A 13,639-nucleotide genomic window follows, 5' to 3' on the forward strand; every position below is an offset into this window, starting at 1 on the left:
ATGATCCAGAAAAATTATTGATGTCAAGACATTCAAAGTTGTCATATAAAGCGTCGGTGTTAATTGATGATGCATCCTTGACTGATGAGGGAACAAATTTCTTAGATGAACAATTTGATTGTATCTACAAAAAAATTCAAGAGATGAATAATGGTAAAAAATGTGACAATGGAAGTCAAAGGAATAAATCCACGGATGGGACTCCTGTTGTTAGTGATCCTTCTTTAGTAAGAACAAAAGGTTGTGGGAAGAGATTAAAATCATCAAAGGAAAAGGCAGTTGCAAAGTCCCGGCTATGTCATGGATGTGGGCATCGAGGTGTTTCACATGACAAGCGCAACTGTCCACTTTTACAGCAAGGGTATGTGTCGAATACTTTTGTATTTATATAATTTTATTTGTAAATATGATGATGTGTTTCCCATTTCCAGATCAAGTATAGATGATCATAATATCAATGATGACGACACATATGAACCCTTGGGATCTATAGCTGGTACTGTTTTGGTCTCATTTTTAAAAATTATAGTGGTTGATTGATTGAGAAAATAAAGTTAATAATTGTCTTTATTGTTGTAGGTTCTAATAATATGCTTTAGGATTCAATGTTGAAAGGTATGATGAAGTTATCTTGATTTTTCTTGGCATCTATGGCTGTATGTATTTGAATATCTTGATTTTTCTTTAATTTTACAGATTCGAAGGTATGAGGAAGTTATCAAATTCTGTGAGCAAACTATGGAACATATTGAAGGTATGAAGAAGTTTTTTTTTCTGCAAACTATGGAATATTTTGTGAGCAATTTTACAGATTTTCTTTCAACAAACAAGCATCCTTGATGTTACTCTAGAGACATGAAGTTTTCCATCAATTTTCCGCAGATTTTCTTTCCAAGCGCGAAATTGTATGGAGGACTGATCATGACTGATGGTTGTATCAAGTTACTTGTTATATTTTCTTTGCCAGTATTACATCGGATACTCGACTTGGTTGTTTAACATTATTAGTTTGATTAGTATCTTGTTTTGTTGAATGGTTGATGCATTGAACCTGTGTTTGGATGATCACCATAAAACTCAATCGTGTTGCATTTTCTAGTTCTGTTTTATTTGTAATGAATCTTGCTGCACTGTGAAAAGTATCAGAGTTGGATACATTCTGGTTAGCTATATATATATATATATATATACAGATTTGTTCAGCTGGGCGACGAGCGCTGGGCGTCTGCTGGGCGACAGATGAGGTGGAAGCCACGTGGCTTCCACCGTGCGCGTGATTATTTATAAAAAAAAAAATCCGCCCTCTGCCTCCATTCGCGATCTCACATCTCCGCAGAAACCCTAACCCTCCGCCTCTGCCTCCTCGCGATCTCCTCCTTTCTCTTCGCCGCCGAACCCTAACCCTCCGTGGCCAAAAAAGGAAACAAGAAAACCGAGCCTCGCTTCTCATTCAAACCCTAGCCCTCTGCGATTCCTCTCCTGCTGATCCTCTCCTCCGCGCGGCTTCCTCCGCTTCTCTTCGCCTTGTGGTGCTGTGGCAGCAGAATCCAAAAGAGTCCAGGCGAACTGGGTACTTAAGTTTCATTCTTTGGTTTAATCTTTAAATTTCTGCCAACTACACGAGAAATGTCCACTATATGCAAATCAGATTATTGCTTTGTAAAGGTGTCATAATATGCAATCATTTATCAGTTTCGTATGTTTTCGCTAGCTGGGGATATACAGTTCCTGGATGTTAGAAACCAATCTGAACCATATCTTACCATTGATGCACATAGGGGCTCCCTTGCTGCCTTGTAGGAGAGCAGCTAAGCATCATCAGATATTACCCTAAATGAGCAAGAGGGCATCATGGATAGCTTAGCAAAAGAAGCAAGCCAGATCCAGAAGGAAGCAGAGAAGAATTCCAAGGTAATTAGGAACTTTGGATTAATGATTAATTGCATATTTAATATATTCACTAAATGCATAGAACACCGGCATGATACCTGATTACAATGCTTGGCCAATTTAATCTAGATGGTCAGATTTGCAGTATCCCATCCAAGATTCATCAAGACGTGGCATTTGTCTGAAGTATACAAAAAACACCTTGGAATTATGAATCTCACAAGGAATCATGAATATTATTTCTAATTTATATTATTAGTATTGCTAATATTATCTCTAACCTGATATCCCTTAATTTGAATAGTTGTTGTTTGGTTGCTAATCTGATTATACTTATTGATTATTAAAGTCATTAAAGTTATATGATATCATATAGCAAATTTGAATCTGAATTGAATTTGTTAATAGTTTTAAAATAACTAGAGCAGATTCATAGTTTGTGCTGCAGGTTCATTCAGTTTTCCCTTCTTTTTTTTTGTTAAAATGTAACATACTTCAACGTAGAGGGTTTTTAATTATTGCATTCCTTATTATTCTATTAGTCAGCAATTGTGATCTCTGTGTACCTTTTGGTTTTACCAATTACTCTACAGTCGTATGTTATGGTTGTTTTTTCTAGCATCTTACAATAAAAAATGCACCATCTAATACTACTATACTGTTCACAGTGGAGAAATATTTGATGCTTTCAAGGATGTTTTGTTACTGCAAGATAGTGTCGATGGATGCATGCCTAACAAGACCTCAAAATGCTCCACTTCTGAGAAGAATATCTTGTATGGAGGCATGCATCATTCTGTGCTAAATGAGAAAACTATCACGATTGACGAGGAGGCTTACTGCATCGATAAAAAGGAGCATTCTGATGATGATTGGGAGATGGTGGAAGATAAGGCTGAGCTAACGAGCTAATGTCTAGTTTGATCGTATTACAGATTGTATAATACATGTTACATTAGCCTATGGTGGTGAACAAACTCTTCATGTTGCTCAACATTTAGCTTGGTGAAAACTACAATTTCCGTCTGCTGTAAATATAAATGGGAACAACGTTCTCAGTGTGAATTATTATTGTAAAAAAAAAATAGGAAAAGAAAAAATGTGTCTTACAAACCAATTGTGAATATATATATGCTTATTTTTTGTATCTTATTTGATTGCCTGCCATTTCTGAAGGTGATGATATTTTCTTGATGGAATTTTCTCCCAAGTTATTCTGATGTATGAATTTGTTTTTCTAGAGCATGCTTCAACTGTTCCTGTGTTACCTGCACTTTGCACTTGTTCAGGTTTGGATGCTCTTCCTACTAGAAACGCCCATTGGTGTGTTATCATTTCATTTGATTTATTCTTTATATCGAGCTAGTTCATGCAACATCTCAACAACATAGGTGACAAACAGCAAACATGCCAAATTATTTAGCAAACCAAACCAAGCTCTTCAAGCACTAGACAGATGCTGAAAAAGAAAGTTTGCCTCAAGCACAAGCAACGTCTGAAGGCAAAACTTGACCCACAAGAACACTGAAAGTATTGCTCAGTTTTGTGCTTTGGTTAATGTCCACAGTATTTACAATTGGATTAAGTTCCATAATGTAGTGTCACTCTAATTAAGAAGAAAACACGAGGAAGTTGTCATTGTTCTTAGCAGAACACAACATAAAATTCCATAATGTAAAATGTTACAATAATGATGTCATTTTATCACATCATGATCCATTTACAAATTGAATAATTCAAATATAATTTCAAATTCAACACACCATTTACAAATAACTTAGATAAACCACACTTATAACAATTTAGATATAATCAATATTTACAAGATAACACTCCCTAACAACTTGAAATAACATATCTAATCATCACTACTCATTTGTAGAAATTCTAATTGTTGCTTTATATCTTCTAACGCATCTTTCAACTTAGCTATTTGTTCAGTCTTCGAAAGACTTCTCCTTGAATTTGAATTTGAACTAGAAGTTGCCCTTGAAATTTCTTTTCCCCTTGATGTTAAAGGAGTGGGTGTAGATGTTTTATTCAAATGTTTATAATAAGTTTTTTCAGCCTCTTCTCCATTTTTAAAAGATTGATGTATAGCACCTTTAAAACCAGTCACTTGTTTAGATGCTTCTATCCATGTGTCATAGATGTCTGGTTCGCGTCCAACAAAAACCACATATTCTTTTCCCTACATAAAAATTAACATTCATAATCTTATAAAAATAAAATTCTAGAACTTAAAAACAAATAACATACCATTTGCAAGTTTCCTGCAAAAAAAAAAGACAAATCAGAATAGAATTACTAAAAACTGAAAACAAACAATAGCAAGATCATCAATTATCACATGAAATGAGAAAGCATTACCTCAATTGTTAAGGAATTTGCTCCAAGAAAACATCAAGAAAAATAAACATGACTTTGCATGACAGAGAAATTAGTAAAACGATGACAAAATCAACAATGCAAATGCATCTGATAAAAGCATCAATAAGACTATGTTGATCAGCAGGTACTATATGTCATCAGTAAGAAAACACAATTTTGTAAGTATAATCAGTTAGGAAGGTCAAGAATATTCTCATACATTCAATTCAAATATGTTCTGAAGTTATTTTGTGATCAAATACAACTTCACAATTCTGCACGAAACTATATGTTATCCTCCAATATTTTACTGAAGGAAGCTTTCACGCAGCCAAGGAATAAGATATAAGACTGTAGGCCTAAATTTATCAGATACATTAGTTAGAGCATCTTACTGCCTGAACCATCTGAAGAAGTATTCTTACCCTAAAATAAACGTGGCATGATTCAAACTCCTTTTAGGAGTAGCTATTATCTAAAAAATTAGTTGGAAATAAAAAACAAAACAGCATGGATTGTAAAAGAAATGTATAGTCCAACATCATATTTTCAGTAGGACAACATAAACATGTATGACAGAATTGTAGGTATACTAAACTTTAAGAATGAAAAAAGGTAACTTATGAGTTTGTGTCAGCAATAGCAAAAACATACAATTAATATTTTGTCATTGTTTGATCATTTGTAGTTATATTTCGCTTAGGAGAAAGATCAGATACTTCCGTTAGCAAAATCTGCACATCATTCCATTTTTCGGAGGGAATAAAAACCAGGAAATAATTCCAAATTAAATGAAACATAAACCCTAAACTATACCCTAGTACAATGGGGTTTCCTGGCGACGAGCAGAGGTTGGTGCCGGCGAGCAGGGGCGCGGTGGCGAGCAGTGCAGGCGGCGCGGTAGTGTCTTGAGGCGAGCAGGGAGAAAGGGTCTTTAGGCGAGCAGGGAGAAGACACCACAGGGGCGGCGGGAAGCACGCGAGCGAGGCTGCGGTGGCAAGGGGGAGAAGAAACTAGACGCACGCGAGATTGCGAAGATGCGGTGGCTCGAGTTCCTCCGCTTGGTTTGCGGTGGCGAAGAGAGGCGGAGGAGAGGAATCGAGGGTTAGGGTTTGGTTTGCGGTGGCGAAGAGAGGCGGAGGAGAGGCTCGGTTTGCAGTGGCGAAGAGAGGCGGAGGAAGCCGCGCGGAGTAGGCTCAGTTTGCGGTGGCGAAGAGAAGCGGAGGAAGCCGCGCGGAGGAGAGGAATCGCGGAGGAGAGGATCAGCAGGAGAGGAATCGCAGAGGGCTAGGGTTTGAATGAGAAGCGAGGCTCGGTTTCCTTGTTTCCTTTTCCTGGCCACGGAGGGTTAGGGTTCGACGGCGAAGAGAAAGGAGGAGATCGCGAGGAGGCAGAGGCGGAGGGTTAGGGTTTCTGTGGAGATGTGAGATCGCGAATGGAGGCAGAGGGCGGGGTTTTTTTTTTCTCCCTGGCCACGCGCACGCGTGGAAGCCACGTGGCTTCCACCTCATCTGTCGCCCAGCAGACGCCCAGCGCTCGTCGCCCAGCTGAACAATTCTGTGTATATATATATATATATATATATATATATAATCATTTGCAATCACTACAACCTTAAGCTATAGAAACAATCAACAAACTAGAAAGTTGCATTCACCACTCGAAAGATAGAAACTGCAAAGTCGCTCATGAACTTCCCCACTTGTTAGGAGTGCCATTAGGTTAGGTCTATAAGCGCAGCTTAGCGATCTTCCACTGGCTTCCTCCCTTATTTGCTTCAGTCAGATATGTGTAAGGTTTGTGAGAGCTGAAATGGGATGATTTAAGTGAATTATTGTGTCGTACTTGCTTAGTCCTGAGACTGGGGAAGGCGCCCCGGGGCATAGGTGAGTTGGTTACGACGCAGCAGACTTGCAGAAGAGGACAAGGGTTCGAATCCTGGCGAAGCCAGACAATACTCTCTTGCGTCGTGACCAACTACACTTTCTCGATTTACCTCCTCATAGATGATCGTAGGACCGACCGTGTGGGGCCGCTAAAGTGGCGGATCCACCTTTTTTGCATATGAGACTGGGGAAGGCAAAGAGACCAGGAAAAGGAAAGCCTGGCTCTCTACCGGTGCGGGGACCTTTTCCAGTCCCAATTTATTGATGGCTTCCGTCCCTGCTGCTAGTGTTCTGCAATACTCCAGCCGTTTCAGAGCCACGTTAATGTAAAATGTCAAGTAACACACACACACACAATAAAAAACTGGGGGGACATAGAGAACCTGGATCAGAGACAGGAGCAGGACCTTTGATGTGACTTTTCAGTGGAAGAAGTGGACATCCACAGTCTCTTAATGTATCTTCTTGATCAACAAAACTTGAATGATACACCTGCCATGTGACCATGTGATTAAACTCATACCCAATGAACAGTAGATGCAACTTCTTTGCATGGGACATTTGAATATATAGGACCATGATTTTAGAGAAGAAATGAAAATAAACAATCAATAGTTCATATTGGCTTGGTTCTCTGCAAAACTTCTTTCTTTTGAATTTGTAGAAATCATATCACATGAGCTTGTGTTGTTCTTTATTTTATACTTTTTCAGTTTTTTATGAATTTAAATTTATAGTCTCTCTAGTCCAGTTGTACCATGAGCATCTCAGAGCACATTATGATCCCTCAGAGAAAATTAATACTTAGCAATATTTTCTACGTGAGTGCACTCCTATCCAGGCTATCTTTGTTCAAAACCACATGTTCCCATCATACATTGAAACCTCGTGATACCAAAAAGAATAGTTTTGAGCATACTTGCACATGAAGCTACACAAATTTCCATATCAAACCTTAGATTAACATAGTATTGATATTCTGATTTGGCAACTGAAATTCATACAATGGAGTGTGTGAACCTCCAACACAACCATCACATGTTGAACTCATCAAGATAAGTCTCAACATCATTTATTCAGAATCATCATAGTTGATAATTGCGGTGCATAAGATAACAGATTCCGCTTTGTAATACTTCATACTTATAAAATCAAGCTTTTATTGAATCACCTAATGCCCTTTATAGTATTTAAGGTCAGAACCATGAGGTATGCATATGAATAAATTCAACAGTACAATGCATATTTGTGAATATATGGAACTAAATTTCGGCAACAAATTTCCATTCACAATAACAAGCTGATGCGAAGGCACATAGATCCTCATCACAAGCTTGATAAATCATTTACTAATATGAGTCTATTTCAAAACCGCCTACCTCTAGACTTTATATCCCTTGGTCAATTTTAGTCATATAGAACAATGGTCCCAATGACAAGCCTGAATCTTATTCATCGAGAATTACAATAAAAGGCATGAGGCTACTCTTCTGTTTTAGAGACTGGATCCCTCTTCAGCAGAAACATTCAGGAAATACCTTCTTATAGATTATACATTCCTATACCAAGTGAAATTGGTGCCTTCTTCAGAATATATACAAAGGAGTATAATTGTTTGGCATATCAGTTGCCTGCAGCTATGTTTTGACTGATTGCAGTCCAACAGCTTGCATTGCACAGAAACAAACACACACACAATCTTATTCTATCCAAGAGAAAGGATCATCTCCAAACATTAATATCTACAGTAAACACATGAGAAGTTGTCTAGGTATGCACGAATAACATCCCATCCTAATAATGTAGTTGTATCTTCCAAAAGGTCCTTATGCAAATCTCAATTTCATGCACTACCAGAGATTCAGTATAATTGATAGTAACATTTATAATTCTCTCTTTGGAATCTACATGTTATACAGCTGATAGAAAGAGAGGCAGTGAAAATGATAAAATCCTTGTTCTTCCAGCAGAGTTCATACTTTGTATACATTTAAAAATGAAGGGTGTTAAACATCAAAGAGAGAATACTGATAGGGTGTTGTTATCATCAGAATGTACATCAATGTTACACACTCATAAGGTGTTGTTATACATTATTATAAATTGATGTCTCTGTCTTACGAGTAATTACTCACAAGCGGCCTTGTAACACCAAGAATCTCTATCTCAAAAGTTTGCCTTCAAGCCAATAGTCGTGTTAAATTAGATCTCAGGATTTTTTTTCATAGGAACAAATAAAAAACTTCTGATTCATCCGAAGATTAAAATAAGTGGAAAAGAGTACCATTCTTTTCCTCGATCGGGTTCAAGCTTCGTCAGTATCGGACGAAGGGGGCAGGAAACCACAGCGAGGGACGAACAATTAGGTTACAAAAACAGTTCCAGTGGAGAAGAAGCTGATCTCACAATGTAAGCAACGTAGCTGGATGACCCACCCAATCAGGTAACTCGATCCGAAAAATGGTTGGTAAACTCGGCCGATCCCGATACGAAACAGACGAGTTGGATAAGGATCGGCGTTGGCTGATCTGATTCCCAGCGAATTCTCGACCACAGACCGATAGTGCCTCAAATCTTTAGGAACTAAACGTCAGTTGATGAAATCGGGCGAAATCTTCCGAAAAAAAAAAGTAGAAATCGGTTAAAGCGGCTGCCAGTAGCGAGGTGGAGATGCGTCGAGATCCACCGTGGCGCTGGATCGAGGAGGAGAAGGGTCACCTAGCGGCGTTCTGCTAGGAGTAGCAGGCGGTGTGCAGCCGCGCCTTTCCGCCTTTCCGGACGCCGACGTACAAGGAGGGGCGAGTTCTAACGGTTATTATATTTTTAAGTTTAAGTATATAAATAGTAAAAGTTAAGGGTTGAAGTGCAATAAAAATAAATGTTAAACCATGAACGGTAAAGTGAAAATTCGATAAATATTTGAGGCAAAATGATATTTCCTCAAATAAAAATAGTAAAAGTTTTTGTGATGATTATGTCCGTCTGCAATCTCTTTGTTTAACGAATCCATCAATCACCCTGTTTGCGGGTAGTTGCGAGAGCCGTGACTGAGGTCGAAACCCCTTCCCCAAACCCTAGCGGTCCTTTGGCTCCGGTTTTCTGCCGTAGCTTGCGTGTTTGCTAATGGAGGACGAAGAGATCAAGAAGACGGTGGTAGCTTACTTAAGCAAGAAGGGCTACACGAAAGCCGACCTGGCCCTTCAGGAAGAGCAGAATAACGTCTCCGCGTCTCCGAGCTCCGATCACTTTGTCTCCAGGTTGTGCAAGCTAAGCTCGCCTCCTCGTTTTTTCTTAGTGTTTTGATTCAGCAACAATTTCTTAACGCTGCCATTTATAGCTAAAAGATGTCGACAATGTAACTGGTATTTCAAATATTCATGAAGTTCCGATACTGCACTGCTTGGGATATGAAAATTTTCTTCTTTTGATCCTCTTGTTTGTGTGAGAAATAGTGGTGCTTGGATGTGAAAATTGAATCATATCGCTGGGTAGAGGAAGAGAATAACGTTCTGAGTCTCACAGGAGACGCTTGCTTCTCTCTCTTTACTCTGTTGAACTTAGAGTATTTATCATTTTATTCAGCACTCATTACCTTTTCACTTCCCATCAAGCTCTTGCCAATAGTGTGGATTCAGGATGGAAAATCTGTGTTGCAAAATCAGTTTTATAAAGATTAAGTACGTCTGCACAAAGTGATGTTATAAAGTCCATGAAATTATTTATAGGTGGTAATGCAGCCTGTTTTGATTGAGGATTATGTAGAGAAGATAATAAATGGAACCTTTGTTTTTTTCTACCTTCTCCATTGTATATGTCATACCTGTTCGTATATTCCCTTGTCTCCCTTCCCTTACATTCTCTAGTACACGCCTGAAACAATAATGGATTCTTTTACTTTGTAAGAAACCCTGGGAATACATTTTTTTAAATCTTAAAAGTGGTAAAGGCTTGAATATATTTTGCAATTTACCCTATCTAGAATTGACTCGAATGGATTAAATATTGTTAATTTAGCTATTTGTTGAATAATCAAGATAGCTCTTCTTCAACACAAAATATATCTTACGTGATTTTGGATGATATTGGATGCATCTTCATTTCTCTTTGCCACTACATCATGTTTTTTCCCAGTCTTATGCATCTAATATTAACTATTCTTTACAGAGTAGAAAACGATCCAAAACGATATAATGATGGTTATAGCAAGCTGCGTTCATTGGCATATAATTCGCGTGACTTATACAAGGTAAATAATCAATTATATAGTTAGAAAATAGCAATATGTGAATGAGTGCTGCCTACAAGTTGGAGTTACTTCATATACTGACTTACTGAGTTTGTTTCTTAGGACTTAGGCAATGGGATATGCTTTTAAGGTTAACATATTGCTTCATGTTTTGTGTATTATAGTTTTTGTTAATGGTCATTGTGGTGTTACTTTTGGATATATACTGTTTTTTCTTATTGGTTAGAATTTAAGATATTTGCAGATACTGTTAAGCTATACAAGTATTTCGACTATTAAGAGGATCAGTTTTGGGGCAAGTATGGTTTTTTGTTTTCCAATATTATGTTCTAACTGGTCTCCAAACTCCTTGATCTAGAACACATGCTATCAGTTTTTCATTTCCTAGCTGGATTATTATCCTTCAGTTCACCCATCTAGAATAGATTATCGTACAGTTTGAGGATAGCTACATGCATCTGAGAAGCAAGATGCAGAGGATGGGCATGCATCTTTATGTGATTAATGTCTTATGGAAAGGAATGTTGTGAAGTTTGATAACTAGATGTGAGGATGAACATTCTAAATTTTTGTTGCATCCCAATCTCAGTGCAAAGGAGATTCAGGTTCTTGACCACTATGACATTCGTATAATATGTTTTTGACCCCTTGCATTGGTCTAGATGTCAAATGGAAATTTGAGCTAGATAGGGTATGGCCATTCAAGAATTTGTTCACATGTATGATTATTGTGAATAAAGTATCTGGTGCTTTACACTGCTAATACTTTTTTATTCTAGTTAGCTTAAATTCTCCAGGAAAAAATTTGAATTTTTTTGATTCTGATGTGTTGATTGGAAGATATCATGCTATCTTTTAACTCGTATGGTTGACAATTTATCTAGCCAATTTTTCTGAGTTCTTATTTTGTCTTGATATATTTTTTCTTGGACCAACATCCCCTTTTTTGTACCCTGATCTTCCACAGCATGAGTTGCTTTCTGTACTTTATCCAGTGTACATACACTGTTTTATGGATCTTGTGGCAGGTGGACTTGTACATGAAGGTGCATGTCTTTCTTTAATGCAATTCCTAATTTACAGATAAAAATTGTATTTATTTTTTTTGTCCTTGAGTTCCAAATTCTATGTTACTGTTTCATGTGGCTGCATGTAACCTGCAGCTCGAATTTTTTTTTGTGCATTCCGTGAAGATCATGAATCTCGACACTTGAGAGACCTACAAAAGCTTGAACGAATTCTTTCCACCTTAAATTCAGAGGTTATTGTATCTAAAATTTGTAGCTTTAAAATCTTTTTGTTGGCTGGTTAATCCGCTGAGCCTGTTTCTAATAAATATCTATTCATGTGTATGTCGCTTGTAGCAGGAGATGGAATTGGCCCGTCCTTTTAGGCTGAACAAACTGAAAATAAAATTGTGTGAGGTGCAGTTTTGCAACTACTGTAACTTTCTGTACAGTTCCTTCCTTTCCTGTTTATTTGCTTGTATAGATGTGTGGATGAATCCATTTAATTTTAGACAGCTAAATGTCTAAATCTACTCTGGTGTATTCTGCTAGTATTGTTATTGACCAGCAGTGTGCATATCTTCATCAATGCACCATGCTTTATGTTTGTACTTAAGATCATACAATTCTAATTGTGTGATCAAAACTAGATGTTCTATGGATGAGCCAACCCTCATGAAGATGCAGCCTTAGATGGCATGAAAAATGCACTGGTAAATGTTCCCAAGCAACAATTCTTAATCCAAGATTGCACAAGGTAGAGCTTCAAATTGAAACACAACAAAAATAAGAAATCATGTGCCCAAATTATTTATGGTTAGCTACATGCCTTATTCTGCTATTGAGTTGTAAAAAATATATAATTTGGTCCGTTAAAGCTTCAACCTAAGTTGTGACAAAGCAAACATTCATAATAACTCAAGATGGAATCTAAGAAGTTGCTTGCTGTACTTTTTTATTTTTCAATTATTTTTCACTATTTGATCTAGAGGATGCTAGTATGCTATATGCAGAAGCTAAATTTTCAACAACAGGACTTGTACAACAAGGTACTGGCCAATACGAGCCTAATAATCTTGGTATATACAAGGTTGTTAGATTTTTTTTCTTAGTCTCAGGCACAGAAACTGAAGAATTGTTTGTTCCTAATGCCACAGTGCTGGCAAGTAGTTCATATGTTATTATGTTTCATCATGTTATGTATGTGTTGAGAACTATTTGTCAATTATAGATAAAGCATGAAAAGGGTGGGCGGTTGAGGGCTCATGGTTGCATTTGCGATAACATCAATCTGTGCCATGTTTCCAAATCCCTCGGCCACCATGCCCTGGTCTCCCGCATTTGTCAATTATAGATAACCTTGCAGCATGAAAAGGGTTCTTCTCTTGTAGCATTTATCTATTTTCTTGTCTATATGTTTCAGATCTTTCCCTTTGTATGCCTGTCTTTTTTAACATTTTGCATATTGCAAGACTTGTCAACAGATGCAAGCCTCTAGTAAGTTTGCAACATTTGGTCTCTTAATTACAAGACGGTGACACTTTGGTCTTCTCTTTGCTCATGCAGTATTCTTATGACCTCCTTCTGCAGTACCTTCAGAAAACACACTCTCATACCATTCTTGGCATAATAAATGAGCATATTGATTTTGAAGGTACCTCTTCCATTATCCATAAGATTGACATCTTTAGGTTTTATTCAAATGTTATTAATTCTCTTTTCCTTGTTCCATGCTTTTCTTTCTATAGTATTATTTTCCCTAAATGTACTTTTGCACAATTATTTTGGCAGTATACCCTGGGCAGCCCACCACGGTTTCTGACAATGCAGATTTTGCAACTGTTGAGGGTAGAAATAACAATTTTGGCAAACAGATGAATCATAATCTACGCTGGGGGGTAGGTGCTAAACTTTTATCTCTGTAAAAAATACCTGTGCCTTTCTTAATTAGCAAATGAGCCATTTATCATTTTATATGATGAATTACTGGTTTCCATAAGTCGTCCACAATTATAATATTTTCCTTGTGCTGCAATAATTTTAGTGGCTAGGCACTTTGGCATACATTTTCCTATTAGTTTTTTTTTATTTACTTAAGTTAAAAAAATCTGATGCATATAGATTTGTAATTAACTTATTCTGAACCAATGATCTTTATATATGTATTATTATAGGGTGACTACGAAAGTTAAGCAACATATGAGTTCTCATATATTTGGCTAGATTCTGTGCAGCATGCT

The 13,639-nt window shown here is 37.3% G+C and overlaps 2 protein-coding genes and 1 long non-coding RNA gene across 3 annotated transcripts; all 3 read left to right on the plus strand.

Annotated features, from left to right (window-relative positions):
- The first annotated feature begins 143 nt into the window (after nt 1-143).
- Nucleotides 144-1,080, plus strand: LOC141817439 (uncharacterized). The gene is made up of 5 exons (XM_074705084.1): nt 144-361; nt 432-496; nt 580-615; nt 697-754; nt 883-1,080. The coding sequence occupies exons 1-3, from the start codon at nt 144-146 to the stop codon at nt 597-599; spliced, it is 303 nt and encodes a 100-aa protein (XP_074561185.1). The 3' UTR covers nt 600-615; nt 697-754; nt 883-1,080.
- A 412-nt stretch (nt 1,081-1,492) lies between these two features.
- On the plus strand, nt 1,493-3,013 carry LOC141817440 (uncharacterized). Its single transcript, XR_012600827.1, has 3 exons — nt 1,493-1,570; nt 1,779-1,911; nt 2,559-3,013. It is a non-coding gene; the product is annotated as an uncharacterized LOC141817440 (long non-coding RNA).
- Nucleotides 3,014-10,376: 7,363 nt separating this feature from the next.
- Nucleotides 10,377-13,297, plus strand: LOC141817441 (transcription initiation factor TFIID subunit 5-like; the record flags this gene model as incomplete). Its single annotated transcript, XM_074705085.1, has 6 exons — nt 10,377-10,392; nt 11,360-11,438; nt 11,556-11,653; nt 11,760-11,816; nt 12,966-13,053; nt 13,191-13,297. Coding segments are annotated over exons 2-6 (384 nt in total), but the record flags the coding sequence as incomplete, so codon positions are not given.
- Between the last annotated feature and the right edge of the window lie 342 nt (nt 13,298-13,639).

The sequence above is a fragment of the Curcuma longa genome, unplaced genomic scaffold (genome assembly GCF_044706935.1).
Source record: "Curcuma longa cultivar G26 ecotype Majalengka, Jawa Barat unplaced genomic scaffold, ITB_CL_G26_1.1 contig_20554, whole genome shotgun sequence".
Lineage (NCBI taxonomy): Eukaryota > Viridiplantae > Streptophyta > Magnoliopsida > Zingiberales > Zingiberaceae > Curcuma > Curcuma longa.

Excerpts from the sequence above, each read along its gene's own strand:
- LOC141817439 (XM_074705084.1), top strand. The coding sequence starts at position 144 with ATGAATAATGGTAAAAAATGTGACAATGGAAGTCAAAGGAATAAATCC. Across the intron at positions 362-431 it reads TGTCCACTTTTACAGCAAGG|ATCAAGTATAGATGATCATA; the intron begins GTATGTGTCGAA and ends TCCCATTTCCAG. Across the intron at positions 497-579 it reads ACCCTTGGGATCTATAGCTG|GTTCTAATAATATGCTTTAG; the intron begins GTACTGTTTTGG and ends TTATTGTTGTAG.